At 46.0% G+C, this 24,236-nt stretch overlaps 1 protein-coding gene across 2 annotated transcripts; it reads left to right on the top strand.

Moving 5' to 3' along the window:
- Window positions 1-7,066: 7,066 nt before the first annotated feature.
- On the top strand, window positions 7,067-24,233 carry LOC129821154 (cyclin-Y-like protein 1). Of its 2 annotated transcripts, XM_055878495.1 has the most exons (10): window positions 7,067-8,346; window positions 13,886-13,966; window positions 14,275-14,318; window positions 16,664-16,758; window positions 16,851-16,886; window positions 17,024-17,075; window positions 19,909-20,028; window positions 22,011-22,177; window positions 23,327-23,489; window positions 23,693-24,233. In XM_055878495.1, the coding sequence occupies exons 1-10, from the start codon at window positions 8,190-8,192 to the stop codon at window positions 23,807-23,809; spliced, it is 1,032 nt and encodes a 343-aa protein (XP_055734470.1). In that variant the 5' UTR covers window positions 7,067-8,189; the 3' UTR covers window positions 23,810-24,233. The 2 variants fall into 2 exon arrangements, with proteins under 2 accessions (XP_055734470.1, XP_055734471.1); XM_055878496.1 differs by lacking the exon at window positions 19,909-20,028 and having other exon boundaries at window positions 7,068-8,346.
- The last annotated feature ends 3 nt before the right edge of the window (window positions 24,234-24,236 follow it).

Here is a 24,236-nt window from a genome sequence, read left to right as displayed (position 1 = left end):
TTTTAGTACTATATCTCTTGACACAATGATGAAAATAATCATGGCCTCTAAACCTTCAAGCTGCATACTGGATCCTATTCCTACTAAACTGCTGAAAGAGCTGCTTCCTGTGCTTGGCCCTCCTATGTTGAACATAATAAACAGCTCTCTATCCACCGGATGTGTACCAAACTCACTAAAAGTGGCAGTGATAAAGCCTCTCTTGAAAAAGCCAAACCTTGACCCGGAAAATATAAAAAACTATCGGCCTATATCGAATCTTCCATTCCTCTCAAATATTTTTGAAAAAGCTGTTGCGCAGCAACTCACTGCCTTTCTGAAGACAAACAATGTATACGAAATGCTTCAGTCTGGTTTTAGACCCCATCATAGCACTGAGACTGCACTTGTGAAGGTGGTAAATGACCTTTTGGTGGCGTCAGACCGAGGCTCTGCATCTGTCCTCGTGCTACTAGACCTTAGTGCTGCCTTTGACACCATCGATCACCACATTCTTTTGGAGAGACTGGAAACCCAAATTGGTCTACACGGACCAGTTCTGGCCTGGTTTAGATCTTACCTGTCGGAAAGATATCAGTTTGTCTCTGTGAATGGTTTGTCCTCTGACAAATCAACTGTGCATTTCGGTGTTCCTCAAGGTTCCGTTTTAGGACCACTATTGTTTTCACTATATATTTTACCTCTTGGGGATGTTATTCGAAAACATAATGTTAACTTTCACTGCTATGCGGATGACACACAGCTGTACATTTCAATGAAACATGGTGAAGCCCCAAAATTGCCCTCGCTAGAAGCTTGTGTTTCAGACATAAGGAAGTGGATGGCTGAAAACTTTCTACTTTTAAACTCGGACAAAACAGAGATGCTTGTTCTAGGTCCCAAGAAACAAAGAGATCTTCTGTTAAATCTGACAATTCATCTTGATGGTTGTAAAGTCATCTCAAATAAAACTGTGAAGGACCTCGGCGTTACTCTTGACCCTGATCTCTCTTTTGACAAACATATCAAGACTGTTTCAAGGACAGCTTTTTTCCATCTACGTAACATTGCAAAAATCAGAAATTTTCTGTCCAAAAATGATGCAGAAAAATTAATCCATGCATTTGTTACTTCTAGGTTAGACTACTGCAATGCTCTACTTTCCGGCTACCCGGATAAAGCACTAAATAAACTTCAGTTAGTGCTAAATACGGCTGCTAGAATCCTGACTAGAACCAAGAAATTTGATCATATTACTCCAGTGCTAGCTTCCCTACACTGGCTTCCTGTTAAGGCAAGGGCTGATTTCAAGGTTTTACTGTTAACCTATAAAGCGTTACATGGGCTTGCTCCTACCTATCTTTCCGAGTTGGTCCTGCCGTACATACCAATACGTACGCTACGGTCACAAGACGCAGGCCTCCTAATTGTCCCTAGAATTTCTAAGCAAACAGCGGGAGGCAGGGCTTTCTCCTATAGATCTCCATTTTTATGGAACAGTCTGCCTACCCATGTGAGAGACGCAGACTCGGTCTCAACCTTTAAGTCTGTACTGAAGACTTATCTCTTCAGTAGGTCATATGATTGAGTGTAGTCTGACCCAGGAGTGTGAAGGTGAACGGAAAGGCTCTGGAGCAACGAACCGCCCTTGCTGTCTCTGCCTGGCCGGTTCCCCTCTCTCCACTGGGATTCTCTGCCTCTAACCCTGTTACAGGGGCTGAGTCACTGGCTTACTGGTGCTCTTTCATGCCGTCCCTGGGAGGGGTGCGTCACTTGAGTGGGTTGAGTTACTGACGTGATCTTCCTGTCTGGGTTGGCGCCCCCCCCCTTGGTTTGTGCTGTGGTGGAGATCTTTGTTGGCTATACTCGGCCTTGTCTCAGGATTATAAGTTGGTGGTTGAAGATATCCCTCCAGTGGTGCGGGGGCTGTGCTTTGGCAAAGTGGGTGGGGTTATATCCTTCCTATTTGGCCCTGTCCGGGGGTATCTTCGGATGGGGCCACAGTGTCTCCTGACCGCTCCTGTCTCAGCCTCCAGTATTTATGCTGCAGTAGTTTGTGTTGGGGGGCTAGGGTCAGTTGGTTATACCTGGAGTACTTCTCCTGTCTTATCCAGTGTCCTGTGTGAATTTAAGTATGCTTTCTCTAATTCTCTCGTTCTCTCTTTCTCTCTCTGAGAACCTGAGCCCTAGGACCATACGTCAGGACTACCGGGCATGACGACTCCCTGCTGCCCCCAGTCCGCCTGGCCTTGCTGCTATTCCAGTTTCAACGGTTCTGCCTGCGGTTACGGAACCCCTACCTGTCCCAGACCTGCTGTTTTCAACTCTTAATGATCGGCTATGAAAAGCCAATAGATTTATTCCTGATTATTATTTGACCATGCTTGTCATTTGAACATTTTGAAAATCTTGGCTCGCTCTAATTTTCTCCTTCTCTCTTTCTTTCTCTCGGAGGACCTGAGCCCTGGGACCATACGTCGGGACTGCCGGGCGTGGTGGCTCCTTGCTGTCCCCAGTCCGCCTGGCCTTGCTGCTGTTCTGCCTGCGGTTATGGAACCGCCACCTGTCCCAGACCTGTTGTTTTTCAACTCTTAATGATCGGCTATGAAAAGCCAACTGAATATTATTCATGATTATTATTTGACCATGCTTGTCACTTATGAACATTTTTGAACATCTTGGCATAGTTCTGTTATAATCTCCACCCGGCACAGCCAGAAGAGGACTGGCCACCCCTCATAGCCTGGTTCCTCTCTAGGTTTCTTCCTAGGTTTTGGCCTTTCTAGGGAGTTTTTCCTAGCCACCGTGCTTCTACACCTGCATTCTAGCTGTTTGGGGTTTTAGGCTGGGTCTCTGTACAGCACTTCGAGACATTAGCTGATGTACGAAGGGCTATATAAAATAAACTTGATTGATTGATTGATTGCTAGCTGTGCCACTAGAGATCATGGTTCGAGTCCAGGCTCTGTCGCAGCCAGCTGTGATGGGAGACCCATGGGGCGGCGCACAATTGGGCCAGTGTCGTCCGGGTTTGGCAAGGCAGGGATGTTCTTGTACCATCGCACACTAGTGACTCCTGTGGCAGGCAGGGCGCAGTGTACGGTGACACGGTCACCAGGTGTGCGGTGTTTCCTCCGACACATTGGTGTGGCTGGCTTCAGGATTATTAAGCAGGCATTGTGTCAAGAAGCGGCTTGGCTTGGCTGGGTTGTGTTTCGGAGGACGCACAGCTCTGGACCTTCACCTCTCCCGAGTCCGTATCGGAGTTGCAGCGATGGGACAAGACTGTAACTACCAATTGGATACCACGGAATTGGGGAGAAAAAGGGGTAATAAACAAAAAAAAGAAACCCCAAAGGTGAGCGAGTTTGTAGGACTTGATGTCTAGGAAGCAGCTGATTGCTGAACAAAGTAAAGATGTTTCCTTTTCCCCTCTTTTCGCTGAGATACGTCCAGAGGAGGAGTTTGATTAAATTTGTGGGGGTTACTTTGACAGAGATGGTGTTCTAATAAGGAAATGGCATTCTCGCGCCACTTCTGGGCAAGTCGATTGGCCCATTGTTTCTCAAATTTTTGTTCCAGTTACACTTTGACAAGAGATACTGAGGTTGGCTCACAATGGTAGTATGACAGGCCATCTTGGGGTCAACAAGACGTATGACCGTATCTTGCATAAATTCTTCTGGCCTGGTCTGAAACAGGATACTGTGTCTTACTATAAATCCTGTTGTGCTTGCTAGCGGACGGGTAAACTGAACCAAGTTGAACCTGTTGCACCTTTGCTGCCTATTCCTGCTTTGGACAAACCTTTCAGAAGGGTTCTGGTGGATTGTGTTGGTCCTTTGCCCAAAGCAAAGAGTGGTAACCACTTTATCTTGACCATCATGTGCACTGCCACTCATTTCCCTGAGGCCATTCCACTGAGAAAAATCACAGCTCCCTGTGTTGTTAAGGCCCTGGTGAAATTATTTTCAGAGTTTGAGCTTCCGCAGGTAGTGCAATCGAACAAAGGTTCGGATTTCATGTCAAAGGTCTTCCCGTCACTGCTACAGCAATTGGGTGTTACCCATTGCCCCTCTAGTGCATACCACCCAGAGTCTCAAGGTGCTCTTGAGAGATTTTATCAGACTTTGAAGTCAATGTTAAGAGCTTACTGCTTTGAGTTTGAGAAAGACTGGGATGAATGGATCCCGCTGTTTTCAGCCCAGGAGGTTGTTCAGGAATGTCTTGGTTTTAGTCCGAATGAGCTTGTGTTTGGACATCATGTCAGAGATCCTTTGAGCTTGCTGAGAGAGAGGTTGTTGCAGGGAAACACCTTAAACACAAAAACAAATCTGTTGGAGCACGTTTACGCTTTTCGATACAGATTGCACCGCACGTGTGAGTTTGCCAGTGAGAATCTGCAAAGCACAGCCCCCACACCACTAGAGGGATATCTTCTACCACCAACTTACCATCCTGAGACAAGGTCGAGTATAGCCCACGACGTAGGCCCCTGCTCCTACGTCGCTGGAATCGGTGTACAAAGCAAATGGAAAACGAAAATCCGGAGCAGCTAGCACCGAAAGGGTCTTTGTCTTCTCAAAAGCCAGAAAACGACGTTCGCACTGATCAAATCTGTAAGTAGCGCAACAATCACAGCAAGTTCCTGCAAAAAGTCCAGTAGTAGCAGAAAGACGTCGCTGTCCAGTAGTAACAGAAAGACGATAACAATGTTAAACTCCCTATGGGGTACTTTTCAAAGAAATTGGCTTTAGTTTTTATATTTCGAGGTTGGATGTTAGCACGTGGGGCGCACCAATTGGTGTCACCTCGTTAGTCAGTATGGTTACACCTGTGCTGGTTCGTCATCTCGGAAACCACATGTTTGAGTCTGTTCCATTGATTCCATTCCAGCCATTAAAATGAGCCTATTAAAGCGCACTATTCAATTCAGAAACATCATGTCCCTAGACACCCCCATCTTCCAGGAGTCTGTTTTCCCTGCCCTACAAGCTGACTGTCATGAGTCCACCCCTGATGTGATGGTTGACCTGTATAACAGCACTCTAAGGACCATAAACAGCCTTGCCCCTGAAAAAACACGTAAACTGTCCTTCCAATGGTCATCCCCATGGTTCACAGAGGAGCTGAGTTGCATGAAGACTAATGATGTGTATAAACCCTGGATGACTGACAGGGGGCGCTGTATTGAAGCCACCGCACAGCAATCTTGTTACTCCTCTACCATTGTTAAAAAGATTTTGGAAGCTATAAAAATGCACTTATTAATGTCTACATTTGTTTTTGACACGTTTATTCTATTAGACACCTTAATGCGTACATAATTATATTATATAAATAAACATAAAAATAAAACATTTTCCTTAAAAAAAATTATTGTAGCGCACAAATGTTACTGTTCCCACTATAACAACAAAAATACTTCCATACATTTAATTTCGTCCTTGAAACATTTGATTGAAACACTGTAGAATTCCATTCATTCCTATGGAGGACTGCTGCTACTGGGGAGTGCCAATATGACCGACCGGTGGCTTCAAAGCCTCTCAATGTCCAATATATAGCATCAGCAATCCAGGGTTTATATACAGTACATCATTGATGAATACCCATGGCCGCAAGCTAGAGCAAACCAAAAAGACCACCAGGCTTGCTATTTCAAAGCATTAAAGCAGCCCGCTCCACCTTCTACTCTGCCATGATAGACACCAACCGAGGAAATCCTAGGACCTTGTTTTCCACCATCAGTCACCTCCTCCACCCTACAGACTCTGGCCCTCCCACAGCAACTACCAAACAATGCAATATATTTGCTGAGTTCTTCAAGGCTAAAATCAACACCATCCGAGAGAACATACTATCCTCCAAATCGAACCCCACTCTGGCTCCTACACCACCACCCGTATCTGCTCATTCTCTAAGTAACTTTGCTAATATAAACTAATATAAAAAATGAAAACTACCAGTGGCACTCTCGACCCTATTCCAACATCACTGTTCAAAACATGTTCAGCTGCTCTCATCCAGTTTTTAACAAATCTGTTCAACAAGTCCCTCCACAGCGGGCAGGTGCCGTCACTATTCAAAATTGCTGCCATCACCGCTTTTCTCAAAAAAACATCCCTTGACCCAGACCTCCTCTCATACTACAGACCTATTTCCAACCTCCCATTTATATCTAAATTCCTGGAGAAGATGGTGGCAACTCAACTTCCCTCACACCTCAGCGCTAACCAGCTTTACGAAGCTCTCCAGTCTGGCTTCAGACCCATGCACAGACAGCCCTGGTGAAGGCGGCTGCTAATGACCTGCTCATGGCTGCAGATACAGGATCCCCCACCATCTTGATTCTTCTGGACCTCCGTGTTGCTTTTGACACAGTAGAACACAGCAGCACCTCAGAGAGCACACTGCCATCTGTGGGACTGCCCTAAACTGGTTCACCTCCTACCTCTCTAACTGCAAGCAGTATGTGTTATAATTTCTGACCTGAGCATCTTCTAATTGGAATTTTAATTATGTTCAGAATGAAGAGCTATCTCAATATAAAGGCGCTGCTTCTGTAAGAATAATTGAGGAATGGCCTTTTCCTTGTTTTTTGTCCAATCAAATGACGATTAAACAAGCGGTGTCGTTATATGGAACAACTTGATTGTCTCCCGAGTGGCGCAGCTGACTGGCACTACAGACACCCTGGTTCGAATCCAGGTTGTATCACAATCGGCTGTGATTGGGAGTCCCATAGGGCAGCGCACCATTGACCCAGCGTCGTCCAGGTTTGGTCGGTGTAGGCCGTCATTGTAAATAAGAATGTGTTCTTAACTGACTTGCCTAGTTAAATAAAGGTTACATCAAAATAAAAATTGGACATGTACAATGAGGGGATTCGATTAATCAGGCGGTCGGGTCGGCGTGTTTTGCACAGGGTGAAAGTTGATTGCATTCGTTTTAGTAATAAACTGTTCGGCGAGTGTATGTTTTATGGGAAATATATCTATGTTTCTGGACGATGCACCATGGTGCCTTGTTGACGACAGGACCACGCGACGTAGATTACGGCGTTCATGCCTCACCGCCATTGCCCGGTCACGTCACGGGCCATGGGCCGGTGTCCCGCGGCTCAGAATGATCGAATCCGCCCATTGAACAATGGGAGACGTTCATTCTTAATTATTCATATTTTGAAGAGCAATAAGGATGAAGATGTATGCTCTGAACGTATTTATTTTCCCGAATTAATTTCAATCTAAACGTTTTTGAACCAATGGCCATTGAGAAATTCCACTCGTTTTGATTACACGCCCAATAGTAATTTAAGAAATTCTGTCAACTGTGCATGCCAGGTAGCGGTGTTCGGAACAGATGGCGGTAGTGGCTGCGAGCAGTACGCAGAACTGGCCGGTGGGGAGGAGGGGAAACGGATGATCCTGAGTCCGAAAGTTATGGGGGTGGGGTCGAAGATGAACTTCGGGAAGACTTGACCAGATTGACTTCGATAAATGATTTGAACCGCTCCGGCTTTGATTTCTTTATCAAGACGGCAGCTACGTGAACACCAAGCCTCGGGATAGAGTTGGCGTCTGATCCTGGGATTGGTAATCAAAGAAGGGACTGGCGTGAGAGATCTAATTTACCTCGGAATCGACGGTTGGAAACTAGTTGCATATGCGTGGAGTAGTTATATTGTTTAAAGGGACAAGCTAATCGCTCATACAGACAGTGTTCCGTTACTGCTATAGCTAGCTTGCTGGCTAGCTGACTTTGCTTGTAAAGGAATGGCCAATGGATGAATGGGCAGCCACTTGTATTGCTCAGGTTTAAATAGCTTCTTGATGACCTCGGTGTTACAAATTATTTATGTCGTTAAGTAGCGAGCAACCTTGTTTTTGCTCAATGTAGCTAATATAGTATACACGAAGAAACATCGCTTTTTATTTTTGTTGCACAGCCAGCAATCTTGATTAATGCATGGTGCGGAAGGAGAACAGGCAAGCACACCCCCATGGACAGAAGTGACATTTATTGATATTTCTTGTCAGCAATTTGGTTTATAATTTAATCTTTTCTGTTTTTAATGTTTTTTGTAGCTGAATGATAAGCGTATGTATTTGTTGGTAGCTGGAACTAGCTAGCTGGCATACTTGATTTGAAGGAATTTTGCACTACTCTTGATTCTAAAATAGTATTGAAGTTATTCCTCGTGCGGAATGGGGAATACGATAGCATGCTGCGTGTCCCCGGAGAGAAGCCCAAAGTTACCAAGGCAACTGGCAAACCGCCAGGAAGACTACCAAATAAGCGCGAACGTGAGGGAAGACACCCGCCCGTACCTGCAGCACATTAGCGACAGAGAGGAGCCTGACGGTAGGTGTCAAGCACGCGCAGTTGGGTTTAGTTGCTGCAGTAGAGATACTAAAGGTACAATATTCTGATTAGTTTTACACACATTTAGTATTTTGCGCACACCATTTCTCATACATCTCCCTCAGGTCTGTAGCCAATTGAATTACATGCACATAAAGTTAGATGTGGTGAGGCTGCCTGGGAAGGAGGGGTGTTTGATCCAGGCAAATAACAGCGCAGTACAACAGTGGTGTGTGGAACAAAATCTCGTAACACACAACTTGTCGGTCCTTGTCAAGGATGGGCTATTGCAGCAGACGACCACACCGGGTTCCACTTCTATCAGAGGAAAAACTAGAAGTGGTTCCAGTGGGCACATGATCACCAAAACTGGACAATTGAAGAGTGGAAAAACATTGCCTGGTCTGACGAATCCCCGTTTCTGTTGCATCATGCTCATGGCAGTCAGGATTTGGCGTAAGCAGCATTATCGGAGTGGAACCCGGTGTGGTCATCTGCATCCTGCCTGGTCTCAACAGTACAGGCTGTTGATGTAGTTGTGTGGGGAATGTTTTCCTGGCACACGTTAGGTCCCTTGATACCAATTTAGCAACATGTCCATGCCCCAAATAATTCAGGCTGTTCTGGAGGCAAGGAGGGGGGGGGGGGGGGTCTGACCCGGTACTAAATGGGTGTACCTAAAATGTGGGTGTACCTAAAACGCTAGTGAGTGTATGCCATTTACCCGGTGCTTTTATCCAAAGTGACTTAGTCATGCATTTATATATTTTACACATGGTTGGTCCTGGGAATCAAACCCACTACCCTGGCATTACAAGTGCTATGCTCTACCAACTGCACTACAAAGGACTACATTTAGTGCACTACCAGAGCCCTATGGGCCCTTGTCAAAAGTACTGCACTATGGCATAGTTTTTGCATTGTGAGGCTGGCTGGTTGGTGTAATATGGCACAGACCCCCAAGAATCTATTCCCCAAATCTGCCAGATATCCCCCTTATCCCGATGTTATACCACAGGACAGCTGACACATACACACATCATATACAAGTGGAAAATCTGTTTTAAACCAATACTATGTACACTATGCTCTGATAAGCAGTGTTATGTAGCTACAGTATAACTATTTTAATCCTCAGTGAGTATAAGACCCCTTGTGTCTATGGATGACACCCATGTGATTTCATTGCATGCCTTCCAGCTTGGGATATCCTCCTCATGAAAGAATTGCAGCAATGTTACAAGGATGTTTTGTTTTAGCAGTCCTTGCCATAAACGGATGAATGAATCCTTGATATAGCCTCTGATCTCTGCAACGCCTTACCCACCCTACTGTAACAGAGGCATTTCCTTGAGAGAGCACTTTCCCCAGCCCCCTTGGTTTATTTTTGACCAGAGAGAGAGAGGGTCTGCCTGTCTACTAGCACTAAGCCTAGTGTGTTGGACCCAGCTGTTGTAAGGCTAACCCTGGGTTAGATGGTCAGTCTCTCTTTGTGTCCTTATGTAGTAGTGCTGAGTTGTTTTTTTACTGAAATGTCGGTTATTTTTCATTTTTAAACGGACTTTGGTTAAATTATTTGAATTGCATGTTATTTTTTGTTGTTGGGAGAACTCAATGTGTGCTGCAGTTTCTCTAGAGATAAATCGGATCAAGCTCAAACGGTGTGATGTAGAAGGGAGTTGTAGTTTCCAACATAGTTTCTACATAGTTTACCGCAGACAACTTGATAATTAACTACAATGACCATAGTCCATTGACTGCTAAACTTGTCCAGTCTGTTTCTTTTACGCCTGCTACATAGGAGACAGAAGAATCCACGATCAAGAGAGCAGTTTTTTCATGAGGCATCTTTACCTGAAAATACATTATCTAAGTGATTAATAATTGGTATTCAACTGTTACAAAAGTATTCTTATTGACTTTGAACTACTACAATAGTGGTTTTGTTAGACAGCATAGGAAACAGCTCTATAGAGATGATTTGGAATGAAATACAAGTTATCAAATAAAACATGTTAAATACACAACCTGAAATATTTGTATTAAATATTGTGAATAACTGATTGTTAATAAGTGTCATGGGTATGGCAGTCACTACCGTCATGTGACTTTTATTCATTGTTTTATTGTTTTTACAGCATTCAACCCACATAATGCATAGTGCATTTCATGTTTAAAAACAATTATCGAAAACCGAAAATCTTTATTTTTTAATAACCGAACCGACCTCAAAAAGCACTAATTGCTCAGCACTATTATGAAGACAGTCCTCCTGCTTTTCGTCACAGGTCTAGGACCAGCTGTAGGTGGATGATAACGAGTAGTAGACTGAACTGAGGGTAGATCACCTGATAAGGGCCACTCATGCCAAAGTGTTGTCTTGTGAGAGCCAGGAAATGAGAAGTTTTAGAGCGTAATCACCATGTACAGAGACTTCAGACAGCCACTCTTCGGCCTAGCGCCAGTGACACATTTTAGCACAATAGACTACATCACCATCACAAGCGAGCAAAGTGGATACTAGATCTGTTTTTATTTAGCATGGAAGAACAAACAGGCCAGTCAGACTTCGCTGTCACGCAGCCTCTGAGTGCCCGTGACATAGAGGGAAAACGGAGCAGTGAGTGACGGTTGTGCTTTCGCATTTACATCACTGAATCGCAACACTAAAATTCAAACATGGCATGGGGCCCCCATTGATTTTGAGTCACTCGGATAGTATAAGAACACAGCATGAGCCATGGCAAAAAGGGACCAATACGAGTGAAGGGGTCTGAATGAAGTAATCTGTGTATCCAGTTTGTGTGACCACTGGTTATGACTCGGAAGACCTATGCCTGCTGTAGTAGGTCCAGGGGCAGGGCAGATTCTCATATAGGCCTATTACTGCAGTAGTGGGTATGTATAGGCTAGTGGGTAACATGCTAACCATGGCTTGCCCTCCTTACTGTTGAGAGATACTGTATGCCCGCCTGGCTCCAACTCCACATTCCATTCCTGGCATCACATGGCAGTGGCATACCTCTTAAACTGGAGCAGTGGAGCCGGGACAGAAATACCATGACGGGCACAGACAGTGCTCAGGGGATTCCCCGGCAGGAAGACTCCAGTCCATGTAGAGGGCAGGGCGTGAATGGTAGATGCTGGTGGAGGGAGGAGATGTGTGACTGGGTAGGGGAGCTGACGCTCCATCTTATCTAGGATGCAGTAATCACATGATGGTGTCTGATGTACTCTAATCTGAGTTGTATTTTATTTAACCTTTTAATAAGTCGGGTAAGAACAAATTCTTATTCACAATGACGGCCTACCCCGGCCAAACCCTAACCCGGGCGACGCTGGGCCAATAGGGTGGCGCACAATTGGATTCCTGATCACTACCGGTTGTGATACAGCCTGGAATCGAACCACGGTCTGTAGTGTTGCCTCTAGCATTGAGATGCAGTGCCTTAGACCGCTGCGCCACTCGGGAGCCCAGGGGCTCACAATCCCAGACAACGTGTCATTTATCTGATCGGTAGTGGCAGAAGTGTGTATGTTGCACTGTGTTGCAAAAGTCTACCTCGGCAGTTCTCAACATTTTCTGTTCCGGGGACCACCAAATCACAAATATTTTAGTGGTCAAATTTAAGAGTCAATTTTATCAGTGACTATAACAGATTTAAAGGCCTATTGTAATATCAAATTGCTTTTTACCAAAAAACTACCTCCAGTACCCCACGGATCAACAGTGGTTGGACCACAGGTTGAAAACCACTGGTTTTACCTGTTGGTCCAAGTTGTCCATGATGCTTCTCTATGCTCTGCAAAGTGCACACGCTGTTCGGTAGCATGTCTGCAGATGGGCAGGCATGACTGGCACCCCTCCTCTCTGCTCCACCTTCTGTTTCTCAGCATGCTGGCCAGTATGGGTGGAGCTCAAGGAGAGAGGACCCAGTGTTCTCCACAGAGACCCCAGACAAAGGCCTCATTGTTGCCCCTTCCCTGCCAGTCCCATACCACCATCCCCTGCCACAGCCTGAGTGGACGGGGGGTATGCTGGCTCTGCCAAGCCGCCTGACCTGATATCCCCCTGGCCCTGCCTGCCACGTTCCACACCAGGGGCTCACAATCCCAGACAGAGGCAGCTGTTACTACATTACGGTTGGTTCAGGTTGTCTAATTGCTAAGCCTAACCATTGAACCTGTGTGTAATGGACCCATTATGTGGTGTGGTTTCAAATTAGGTCATCAAATCGATCTTCATCGTTTAGTATGCGATGATGCTGCTGTCCAAGAGTGTTTGGTTACATAGCCTGGCTGTCCTATACACATTTGTTTTGTTTTAATTAATGTATTCATTCATGCATTCATCTAATTGGGTAATGGTATGCATTCAGGTCACTACTGTCTTTATGGAGCATCAGGTCTAATTTTCTTCTCACTGGCCTCGGGTCAACATACTGGCCTCTGGTCAACATACTGGCCTCAGGTCAACACACTGGCCTCGGGTCAACATACTGGCCTCGGGTCAACATACTGGCCTCTGGTCAACATACTGGCCTCTGGTCAACATACTGGCCTCGGGGCAACATACTGGCCTCGGGGCAACATACTGGCCAACATACTGGCCTCGGGTCAACATACTGGCCTCGGGTCAACATACTGGCCAACATACTGGCCTCGGGTCAACATACTGGCCTCGGGTCAACATACTGGCCAACATACTGGCCTCTGGTCAACATACTGGCCTCGGGTCAACATACTGGCCTCTGGTCAACATACTGGCCAACATACTGGCCTCTGGTAAACATACTGGCCTCGGGTCAACATACTGGCCAACATACTGGCCTCTGGTCAACATACTGGCCTCTGGTCAACATACTGGCCTCGGGTCAACATACTGGTCAACATACTGGCCTCTGGTCAACATACTGGTCAACATACTGGCCTCTGGTCAACATACTGGCCTCTGGTCAACATACTGGCCTCTGGTCAACATACTGGCCTCTGGTCAACATACTGGCCTCTGGTCAACATACTGGCCTCTGGTCAACATACTGGCCTCGGGTCAACATACTGGCCTCGGGTCAACATACTGGCCTCGGGTCAACATACTGGCCTCTGGTCAACATACTGGCCTCGGGTCAACATACTGGCCAACATACTGGCCTCTGGTCAACATACTGGCCTCGGGTCAACATACTGGCCTCTGGTCAACATACTGGCCAACATTCTGGCCTCTGGTAAACATACTGGCCTCGGGTCAACATACTGGCCAACATACTGGCCTCGGGTCAACATACTGGCCAACATACTGGCCTCTGGTCAACATACTGGCCTCGGGTCAACATACTGGCCTCTGGTCAACATACTGGCCTCTGGTCAACATACTGGCCTCGGGTCAACATACTGGCCTCCGGTGAACTAAGAGTTTACACAGGCTGTTCTCTGTATCACTAACCATGGAACAAGTCAGTCTCTTCAATAACAGTCTGTATCATTATCCTCCTTTTATCTACTGTTTTCTATTGGTCCATGGTGACTTTGTGTGTTTCAGACCTGGCCCAGGAGTCCCACCCATCGAACCATGCCCGAGTCAGCACCATCTTCCTCAGCAAGTCCCAGACAGACTGTGCGTGTAAGTAATCTACTCTGCTCGCATCACATCATCACACGAGACATGATCATGATGCCGTGAGAGTCCATACGGCACACATGTCAAACTCTCGTTTTATGCACTTTAGCTACTTGGTACGGTGGTAACTCGCCCTCTCCACCACCAATGTCTCTGCTCTAGCACGCTATGTAAAGAGATGATACTTAGGCTACTGTAAGTGACTCTTCTATGCTCTCTCATAAGCACAATGTGACTGTTCCTCATCCTTTCCCTTTCAATGTGTCTGTTTTGCCAGAGTCTGACATGGCCTATTTTCTTTTTCCTTCCAGTGCAAGACAAAAGGAAAAGCAATCACATAAACCATGTTAGTCATGTAAGTATTTCATGGTTAGGTTGGGTTTTTGTCAACCAACAATAATTAAGGTTTTGTGTGTGGGGGGTGGCTACTGTGTGTATTCATCACATGCTCTAGAGTTATCCTGGGGTCATCGGATGCACTGTGGCTCTGGCAGATGAGACACCAAAACATTGTGTTCCTACTCTGGAGGACAACACCAAACTAATACATATGCAAATGTAACTATCTGACATCATACCTGATGATTGGTCAGCTTTTATAGGGTCTGAGCAGAGGGTTGGCTGACATTATAGCTGCCCTCTTAATCTTTGTTTACTCTGACCTCTATTTAATATCTCCACTGTGGAAACTAACTAATTGCCTAGACTTTTTGACCTGGTCAAATAACCTACTGTGTGTGTGTGTTCATGTTGCCTATGTGCTTGTGGTGAACAGAACAGACTAGCCCTGTAGTAAGTGGCTGGGGTGTCCGGTCAGCTAGAAGACAAACACAATTAAACAGGAGACCTGGTATGAATGTTTTAAGTGTGTCCACTGTCCTGCCTCAACTACACATCTGTATTATAGTGACTGCCCTGACCCAAGATTACATAGCCTAGTTCACCCACATTTCAAACCTAACTTTTTACCTTGGAAGTAGTTTGTCAGGAGTGACTGCAACCAATTGGTGACGTCATTATTTGGCTATAGCCACCACAGGCTAGCGTTAGCATCAATTACCTCAAAGGGATAGGGTTCAATATACACTGCTCAAAAAAATAAAGGGAACACTTAAACAACACAATGTAACTCCGTCAATCACACTTCTGTGAAATCAAACTGTCCACTTAGGAAGCAACACTGATTGACAATAAATTTCACATGCTGTTGTGCAAATGGAATAGACAAAAGGTGGAAATTATAGGCAATTAGCAAGACACCCCCAATAAAGGAGTGGTTCTGCAGGTGGTGACCACAGACCACTTCTCAGTTCCTATGCTTCCTGGCTGATGTTTTGGTCACTTTTGAATGCTGGCGGTGCTTTCACTCTAGTGGTAGCATGAGACGGAGTCTACAACCCACACAAGTGGCTCAGGTAGTGCAGCTCATCCAGGATGGCACATCAATGCGAGCTGTGGCAAGAAGGTTTGCTGTGTCTGTCAGCGTAGTGTCCAGAGCATGGAGGCGCTACCAGGAGACCTGCCAGTACATCAGGAGACGTGGAGGAGGCCGTAGGAGGGCAACAACCCAGCAGCAGTACCGCTACCTCCGCCTTTGAGCAGGAGGAGCACTGCCAGAGCCCTGCAAAATGACCTCCAGCAGGCCACAAATGTGCATGTGTCTGCTCAAACGGTCAGAAACAGACTCCATGAGGGTGGTATGAGGGCCCGACATCCACAGGTGGGGGTTGTGCTTACAGCCCAACACCGTGCAGGACGTTTGGCATTTGCCAGAGAACACCAATATTGGCAAATTCGCCACTGGCGCCCTGTGCTCTTCACAGATGAAAGCAGGTTCACACTGAGCACATGAGCACATGTGACAGAATCTGGAGACGCCGTGGAGAACGTTCTGCTGCCTGCAACATCCTCCAGCATGACCGGTTTGGCGGTGGGTCAGTCATGGTGTGGGGTGGCATTTCTTTGTGGGGCCGCACAGCCCTCCATGTGCTCGCCAGAGGTAGCCTGACTGCCATTAGGTACCGAGATGAGTTCCTCAGACCCCTTGTGAGACCATATGCTGACACATGCACATTTGTGGCCTGCTGGAGGTCATTTTGCATGGCTCTGGCAGTGCTCCTCCTTGCACAAAAGTGGAGGTAGCGGTCCTGCTGCTGGGTTGTTGCCCTCCTACGGCCTCCTCCACGTCTCCTGATGTACTGGCAGGTCTCCTGGTAGCGCCTCCATGCTCTGGACACTACGCTGACAGACACAGCAAACCTTCTTGCCACAGCTCGCATTGATGTGCCATCCTGGATGAGCTGCACTACCTGAGCCACTTGTGTGGGTTGTAGACTCCGTCTCATGCTACCACTAGAGTGAAAGCACCGCCAGCATTCAAAAGTGACCAAAACATCAGCCAGGAAGCATAGGAACTGAGAAGTGGTCTGTGGTCACCACCTGCAGAACCACTCCTTTATTGGGGGTGTCTTGCTAATTGCCTATAATTTCCACCTTTTGTCTATTCCATTTGCACAACAGCATGTGAAATTTATTGTCAATCAGTGTTGCTTCCTAAGTTGACAGTTTGATTTCACAGAAGTGTGATTTACTTGGAGTTACATTGTGTTGTTTAAGTGTTCCCTTTATTTTTTTGAGCAGTGTAGCATTGTCTGACTTCCAAGACAACTTCCACTGAATGTCACACATTTCCTTTTGCAGACCTCTCCTCTCTCTAAGAAGTACAGTTCCTGTTCCACCATCTTTATAGATGACAGCACGGTCAGCCAGCCCAACTTGAAAAGCACAATAAAATGGTGGGTACCTGCTACCTTCATATGCACATACAAGACATGTACCTTTTCTAGTTGAACACAGGTCCTCATGAATTATCTTTCTCCTCTTCCAGTGTTACACTAGCGATATACTACCACATTAAAAACAGGTGAGTGGCAGTGTCTTGACTTGTTCATTTTGAGTATACATAGGTAGTAGGTATTATGGATCTGTTGGTGGTCTCTGGGCCTGGCAAAATGTCTGTGTATTGGGGTTTGTGAAAGAGTGGTGTTCTCTCTGTCTCAGGGACTCTGACAGGTCACTGGACATTTTTGATGAGAAGATGCACCCCTTATCGGTGAGTGGGCAGTTCCAGTTTTGCCATAATCCACTCTGGGTTGGCAGAATCTTATGTATTCCAAAGAATAGCTTCTAATATAGGTTTACATCCAAACAGGGATCTGCAGTGGATCTACTGTTGTCTGTCCTGGTGTGTCTGCCCTTGTCTACATCAATATCTGGCATCAGCCAGTCTGCCCACACCCTTCTAGACCTTACACTGTAACTTTATGCCATAGCCCAGCCCAGTGCACCTCTAGTTCCAACTTCAGCATAAAGCACACCACTGCAGGGGGATTGAATCATATTTAGTTTAGCTAGTAGAAAACTCAACATAAACCCATTAGGTTTGATAGTTCACCTACATTTAGAAATTACTTAAATATTTTATTTACAGTTGAAGTCGGAAGTTTACATACACAGAGGTTGTAGTCATTAAAACTAGTTTTTCAACCACTCCACAAATTTCTTGTTTAACAAACTATAGTTCTGGCAAGTCGGTTAGGACATATACTTTGTGCATGACACTAGTAATTTTTCCAACAATTGTTTACAGACAGATTATTTCACTTATAATTCACTGTATCACAATTCCAGTGGGTCAGAAGTTTACATACACTAAGTTGACTGTGCCTTTAAACAGCTTGGAAAATTCCCGAAAAGGATGCCATGGCTTTAGAAGCTTCTGATAGGCTAATTGACATCATTTGAGTCAATTGGATGTGTACCTGTGGATGTACACTGCTCAAAAAAATAAAGGGAACACTTAAACAACACAATGTAACTCCAAGTCAATCACACTTCTGTGAAATCAAACTGTCAACTTAGGAAGCAACACTGATTGACAATAAATTTCACATGCTGTTGTGCAAATGGAATAGACAAAAGGTGGAAATTATAGGCAATTAGCAAGACACCCCCCAAAACAGGAGTGATTCTGCAGGTGGTGACCACAGACCACTTCTCAGTTCCTATGCTTCCTGGCTGATGTTTTGTTCACTTTTGAATGCTGGCGGTGCTTTCACTCTAGTGGTAGCATGAGACGGAGTCTACAACCCACACAAGTGGCTCAGGTAGTGCAGCTCATCCAGGATGGCACATCAATGCGAACTGTGGCAAAAAAGGTTTGCTGTGTCTGTCAGCGTAGTGTCCAGAGCATGCAGGCGCTACCAGGAGACAGGCCAGTACATCAGGAGACGTGGAGGAGGCCGTAGGAGGGCAACAACCCAGCAGCAGGACCGGTACCTCCGCCTTAGTGCAAGGAGGTGCACTGCCAGAGCCCTGCAAAATGACCTCCAGCAGGCCACAAATGTGCATGTGTCAGCAGAATCACTCCTGTTTTGGGGGGTGTCTTGCTAATTGCCTATAATTTCCACCTTTTGTCTATTCCATTTGCACAACAGCATGTGAAATTTATTGTCAATCAGTGTTGCTTCCTAAGTGGACAGTTTGATTTCACAGAAGTGTGATTGACTTGGAGTTACTTTGTGTTGTTTAAGTGTTCCCTTTATTTTTTTGAGCAGTGTATTTCAAGGCCTACCTTCAAACTCAGTGCCTCTTTGCCTGACATCATGGAAAAATCAAAAGAAATCAGCCAAGACCTCAGAAAGAAAACATGTACAAACAATAGTACGCAAGTATAAACACCATGGGACCACGCAGCCGTCATACTGCTCAGGAAGGAGACGCGTTCTGTCTCCTAGAGATGAATGTACTTTGGTGTGAAAAGTGCAAATCAATCACAGAACAACAGCAAAGGACCTTGTGAAGATTCTGGAGGAAACGGGTACCACAGTATCCACAGTAAAAGGCCACTCAGCAAGGAAGAAGCCACTGCTCCAAAACCGCCATTAAAAACCCAGACTACGGTTTGCAACTGCACATGGGGACAAAGAACACCATCCCAACTGTGAAGCATGGGGGTGGCAGCATCATGGTGTGGGGGTGCTTTGCTGCAGGAGGGACTGGTCCGCTAAACAAAATAGATGGCTTCATGAGGGAGGAAAACGATGTGGCTATATTGAAGCAACATCTCAAGAAATCAGTCAGGAAGTTAAAGCTTGGTTGCAAATGGGTCTTCCAAATGGACAATGACCCCAAGCATAGTTCCAAAGTTGTGGCAAAATGGCTCAAGGACAACAAAGTCAAGGTATTGGAGTGGCCATCACAAGCCCTGACCTCAATCCTATAGAACATTTGTGGGCAGAACTGAAAAAGTGTGTGTGCTCAAGGAGGCCTACAAACCTGACTCAGTTACACTAGCTCTGTGAGGAGAGATGGGCCAAAATTCACCCAACTTATTGTGGGAAGCTTGTGGAAGGCTACCTGAAACGTGAAACAATTTATAGGCAATGATACAATCAATTAGTATTTGGTATGTAATCTTCTGACTCACTGGGAATGTGATGAAATAAATAAAAGCTGAAATAAATCATTCTCTCTACTAATATTCTGACATTTCACATTCTTAAAATAAAGTGGTGATCCTAACTGACCTACGACAGGGAATTTTTACTAGGATTAATTGTCAGAAATTGTAAAACTGAGTTTAAATGTATTTGGCTAAGGTGTATGTAAACTTCCGACTTCAACTGTATCTTGTTGAGAGTAGTCTACGCCATTTAAGACTGAATGTGTTGAATCTGGGCTGGTGTATCATGTGAGGTTGGTGGCATCTTATTTGGGGAGGACGGGCTCGTGGTAATGAGTGGAATGGTATCAAATGCATTAAACACATGGTTTGATACCATTCCATTCGCTCCTTTTCTAGACATTATTATGAGCCGTCCTCCCCTCAGCTGCCTCCACTGGTGTATATTGTATCTGGGTCTAACACGGTCTTCTCCCTAAAGAGAGAGCAGGTTCCTGGTGACTACTCTCGTACGGACCCCGAGCACAAACTCATCTACCGCTTTGTCAGAACTCTGTTCAGCGCTGCACAGCTCACTGCAGAGTGTGCCATCGTCACCTTGGTGAGCCCAGTCAGCAACAACACAATCAAAACACATTATACACCCACGTATCAGCAGCGAATACATGATTAATCAACACATATATGAAAGGATACAATAGATCAGTGGAGTTTGCTGAGGGGAGGATGGCTCATAATAGTGGCTGGAACGGCGCGTGTGTTTGCTGTATTTGATACCATTCCGCTCCAGCCATTAACACAAGCCCATCCCCAAATAAGGTTCCACCAACCTCCTGTGCTGTAGATGTATTCCGCTAGGTATTGTTGTCCAAGAAAGCGAAGGTAACCTTCCTAAATGATTACCACCATGTAGCACTCACGTCGGTACTCATGAAGTGCTTTGAAAGGCTGGTCATGGCTCACATCAACAGCATCCTCCTAGACCCACTCCAATTCGCATACCGCCCCAACAGATCCACAGATGACGCAATCTCAATCGCACTTCACACTGCCTATTCCCACCTGGACAAAAGGAACACCTATGTGAGAATGCTGTTTGTTAACTATATCTCAGCGTTCAACACCATAGTGCCCACGAAGCTCATCACTAAGCTAAGGACCCTGGGACTAAACACCTCCTTCTGCAACTGGATCCTGGACTTTCTGACTGGTTTCCCCCAGGTAGTAAGGGTAGGCAACAACACATCTGCTACGCTGATCCTCAACACTGGGGCCCCTCAGGGGTGTGTACTTAGTCCACTCCAGTACTCCCTGTTCACCCACGACTGCATGGCCAAACACGACTCCAACACCGTTATTAAGTTTGCTGACGACACAACAGTGGTCATGGACAACGATGAGACCGCCTATTGGGAGGAGGTCAGAGAACTGTCAGTGTGGTGCCAGGACAACAACCTCTCTCTCAATGTGAGCAAGACAAAGGAGCTGATTGTGGACTACAGGAAAAAGTGGGCCAAACAGGCCCCCATTAACATCAACGGGGCTGTAGTGGAACGGGTCGAGAGTTTCAAGTTCCTTGATGTCCACATCACCTACGATCTATCATGATCCAAACACACCAAGACAGTTGTGAAGAGGGCATGACCAAACCTTTTCCCCCTCAGGAGACTGAAAAGATTTGGCATGGGTCCCCAGATCCTCAAAGGTTCTACAGCTGCACCATCGAGAGCATCCTGACCGGTTGCATTACAGCCTGGTATGGCAATTACTCAGCATCTGACCATAAGACGCTAGAGGGTAGTGCGTATGGCCCAGTACATCACTGGGGCCAAGCTTCCTGCCATCCAGGACCTATATAATAGGCGGTGTCAGAGGAAAGCCCATAAAATTGTCAGACCAGTCACCCAAGTTATAGACTGTTTTCTTTGCTACCGCACAGCAAGCGGTACCGGAGTGCCAAGTCTAGGACCAAAAGGCTCCTTAACAGCTTCTACACCCTAGCCATAAGACTGCTGAACAACTAATCAAGGGGCCACCGGACTATTTACATTGACCCCCCCCCCCATTTGTTTTGTACACTGCTACTACTTGCTGTTTATTATCTATGCATTGTCACTTCACCCATACCTGCATGTAGAAATGACCTCTAAGCTGTACCCACACTGACTTGTTATTGTTACTTTTTATTATTTTTTTTTACTTTAGTCTACTTGGTAAATATTTTATTAACTCTTCTTGAACTGCACTGTTGGTTAAGGACTTGTAAGCATTTCACGGTAAGATCGACACTTGTGCATGTGACAAAGTTTGATTTGACTTTGTATTAACCTGCATCTGCACTAATGTACCACCAGAGGGCAGCAAAGTATTAGAAACCATTGATAAAGCACAGCAAGTCAAGTGAACAGAACAGAGCCTCATCTCAATGAACAGAGTAGACCTGCATTTGTTTATTACAGTGTGATTGGTTCAAATAAATCAATAACATGCTGTTACCCACTGATTGCGCTTACTTATTTTCTTTGTTGTGCCAATCACATTTCTGAAGTGAAATAAACCTGCGGTGGCTATCTACCTCACCAGGTGTACCTGGAGCGTCTGCTGACCTACGCTGAGATAGACATCTGTCCATGTAACTGGAAGCGCATTGTACTGGGGGCCATCCTGCTGGCCTCCAAGGTGTGGGATGACCAGGCTGTCTGGAACGTAGATTACTGCCAGATCCTCAAAGACATCACCGTGGAGGACATGTACGTCTGCCACAGTTGTCACTTTTATATAGAGTCATTACACACAATATACCCTTTTTTCACTATTGTGCCAACCTGAACAGTACTGTGCTGGTTCAGATGTCATCTTTTCACATTGAAGGAAGAGGCTCATTGGCAGTCATTCTTTTGAGTCATGTCCAGGTGGAGGACAGACGTAGACCGCCTTCCTGGTCTGATGATCAGTCATTGGACGGTGGTCTGTAGACTGGTATAGTAGTCTTGTCTCTAGCGCTGATCAGGGCTGTGTGATGTGGGCCCCTGTGTTAGGATCAAACTGAGAGGAGACTACAGAGGCTGAGTGAGGTTGTGTTCAGAAGGCAATCTCAAAGCAATCAGTAGGCTGCTCCTCACTACACTACTGGCCATCATTCTAGTAGGTTTTGGAGTGTGTTGTATGTCTCATTTGTTTAACAGTACACGTGTGTACATGTTTTTCTGTGTGTGTGCTCTCCCTCTCTTCTCGCGGTCTAGTTTCATCTCCTCCATTGAAGTGCTCTTTGTGAGCTGGGCCGGGGACTGGCGGGGGTAGGAAAGGGGAGGGAGGGTCTGGAGTGGCTCTCACCGCTACTACATAATGGCCCCAGCCCTCGCCCGCTCCATTAGTTTCCCTGGGAGACCAGCCTTCCAATACACACACACACACACACACACACACACCAACCTTCAGCCACCCTGGCCCTCTCATGTCTCCTTTCCCACAAAGCATCCTGGATGCTGTCTCCATGGTGACCGGCATGCCGCTCTTATTCATTGTCGTGAAGATGAGGATGATGAGGGGGATCTGTACAGGGAGTGACATGATATACCTGAAGCAAGCCGCTCTGTCAGAAAGCCAGTATGGTCTTCACTGCAGGACAGTTAGAATGAATAGCCCTCATGTACCGTTCTCCTTGCTGCTCCAGGGAAAGACAAGTGGAGTTTGCTATTGATTAGATTGATGCCCTGAGCGCTTGCCTGTGGATGAAGCTACCCCTATCACTGATCTAAAGTCCATTTGGCATTTCTCCCCCACTGATTGTCAGGGTTATTATTTCATTTGGGGAGGTTGATCCTATAGCTGTGCCTTAGAGCAACTTTTACTAGGAATGTGTATATTAACCATGTTTCCCTCGCTCTCTCCCCTTTCAGGAATGAGATGGAACGCCAATTCCTGGAGCTGCTGCAGTTCAACATCAACGTCCCGGCTAGTGTTTATGCCAAGTACTACTTCGACCTGCGCTCTCTGGCTGACGACAACAACCTCCGCTTCCCACTGGAGACACTTGGCAACGAGAGGGCACAGAAACTGGAGGTACGGCAATGAGGGGTAGTTAAAGGGTGGTGGGTGGGAGAGGGCTATGATGGAGCTTACAGGTATCAGTAGAGGTTTGAGAATGCGTCACAGAAAAGATGGTAGCAGAAAGGGACACATAAGAGTTGTAGAAAGGGAATTTAACCAGTCCATTAGGTTTGAAGCCACAGTGACTAGTCACTCATCTCTGTGTGTGTGTTCAGGCCATCTCCAGACTGTGTGAGGACAAGTATAAGGACCGGAGCCGAGCAGCCATGAGGAGGTCCTTTAGCGCTGACAACCTGGTGGGCATCCGCTGCTCCAATGCTGTACTCTCATAGGCCAGCCATACTACAGTGCTGTTCTCTCATTGGACAAATGTCACTCGAATGCTGTTCTCTTATTGGACAGCCATACTCCAATGTTGTGCTCACTGGACAGCGACACAATATCTGACCTCTACGGCCTAACCAACAAACACTCCAGGATACCTAACCATGACTCGCCACAAACCCCATACCACTCGTACCTCTCAGGGATTTGTCGTTGGCAGCCCCTCATGCCCACTCCCCTGACTGGCTGGTCCCAGACCCCTGTGCAAAATAACTTATTCACTACAGAGAGAAAAGAAAAGACTCCTTTCCTGTTTATTTAAAAAACAAAACAATTGCTTACTATGTAGGCTGCTAGCTGTGACATTTTTCTGTTTTTAAATGGAAAAATAATTTGCAGATGGAGTATTTTAAATAAACACTAATCATGAAACAT

The sequence above is a fragment of the Salvelinus fontinalis genome, chromosome 23, assembly GCF_029448725.1.
Source record: "Salvelinus fontinalis isolate EN_2023a chromosome 23, ASM2944872v1, whole genome shotgun sequence".
NCBI classification, from domain to species: domain Eukaryota; kingdom Metazoa; phylum Chordata; class Actinopteri; order Salmoniformes; family Salmonidae; genus Salvelinus; species Salvelinus fontinalis.
The sequence above is the reverse complement of the archived record's forward strand: the minus strand, read 5'-3'. Positions and strand labels throughout refer to the sequence as shown.

Coding starts and splice junctions, on each gene's coding strand:
- LOC129821154 (XM_055878495.1), top strand. CDS start 8,190: ATGGGGAATACGATAGCATGCTGCGTGTCCCCGGAGAGAAGCCCAAAG. Junction 14,319..16,663: donor ACATAAACCATGTTAGTCAT/GTAAGTATTTCA, acceptor TTCCTTTTGCAG/ACCTCTCCTCTCTCTAAGAA. Junction 17,076..19,908: donor AGAAGATGCACCCCTTATCG/GTGAGTGGGCAG, acceptor TTCTCCCTAAAG/AGAGAGCAGGTTCCTGGTGA.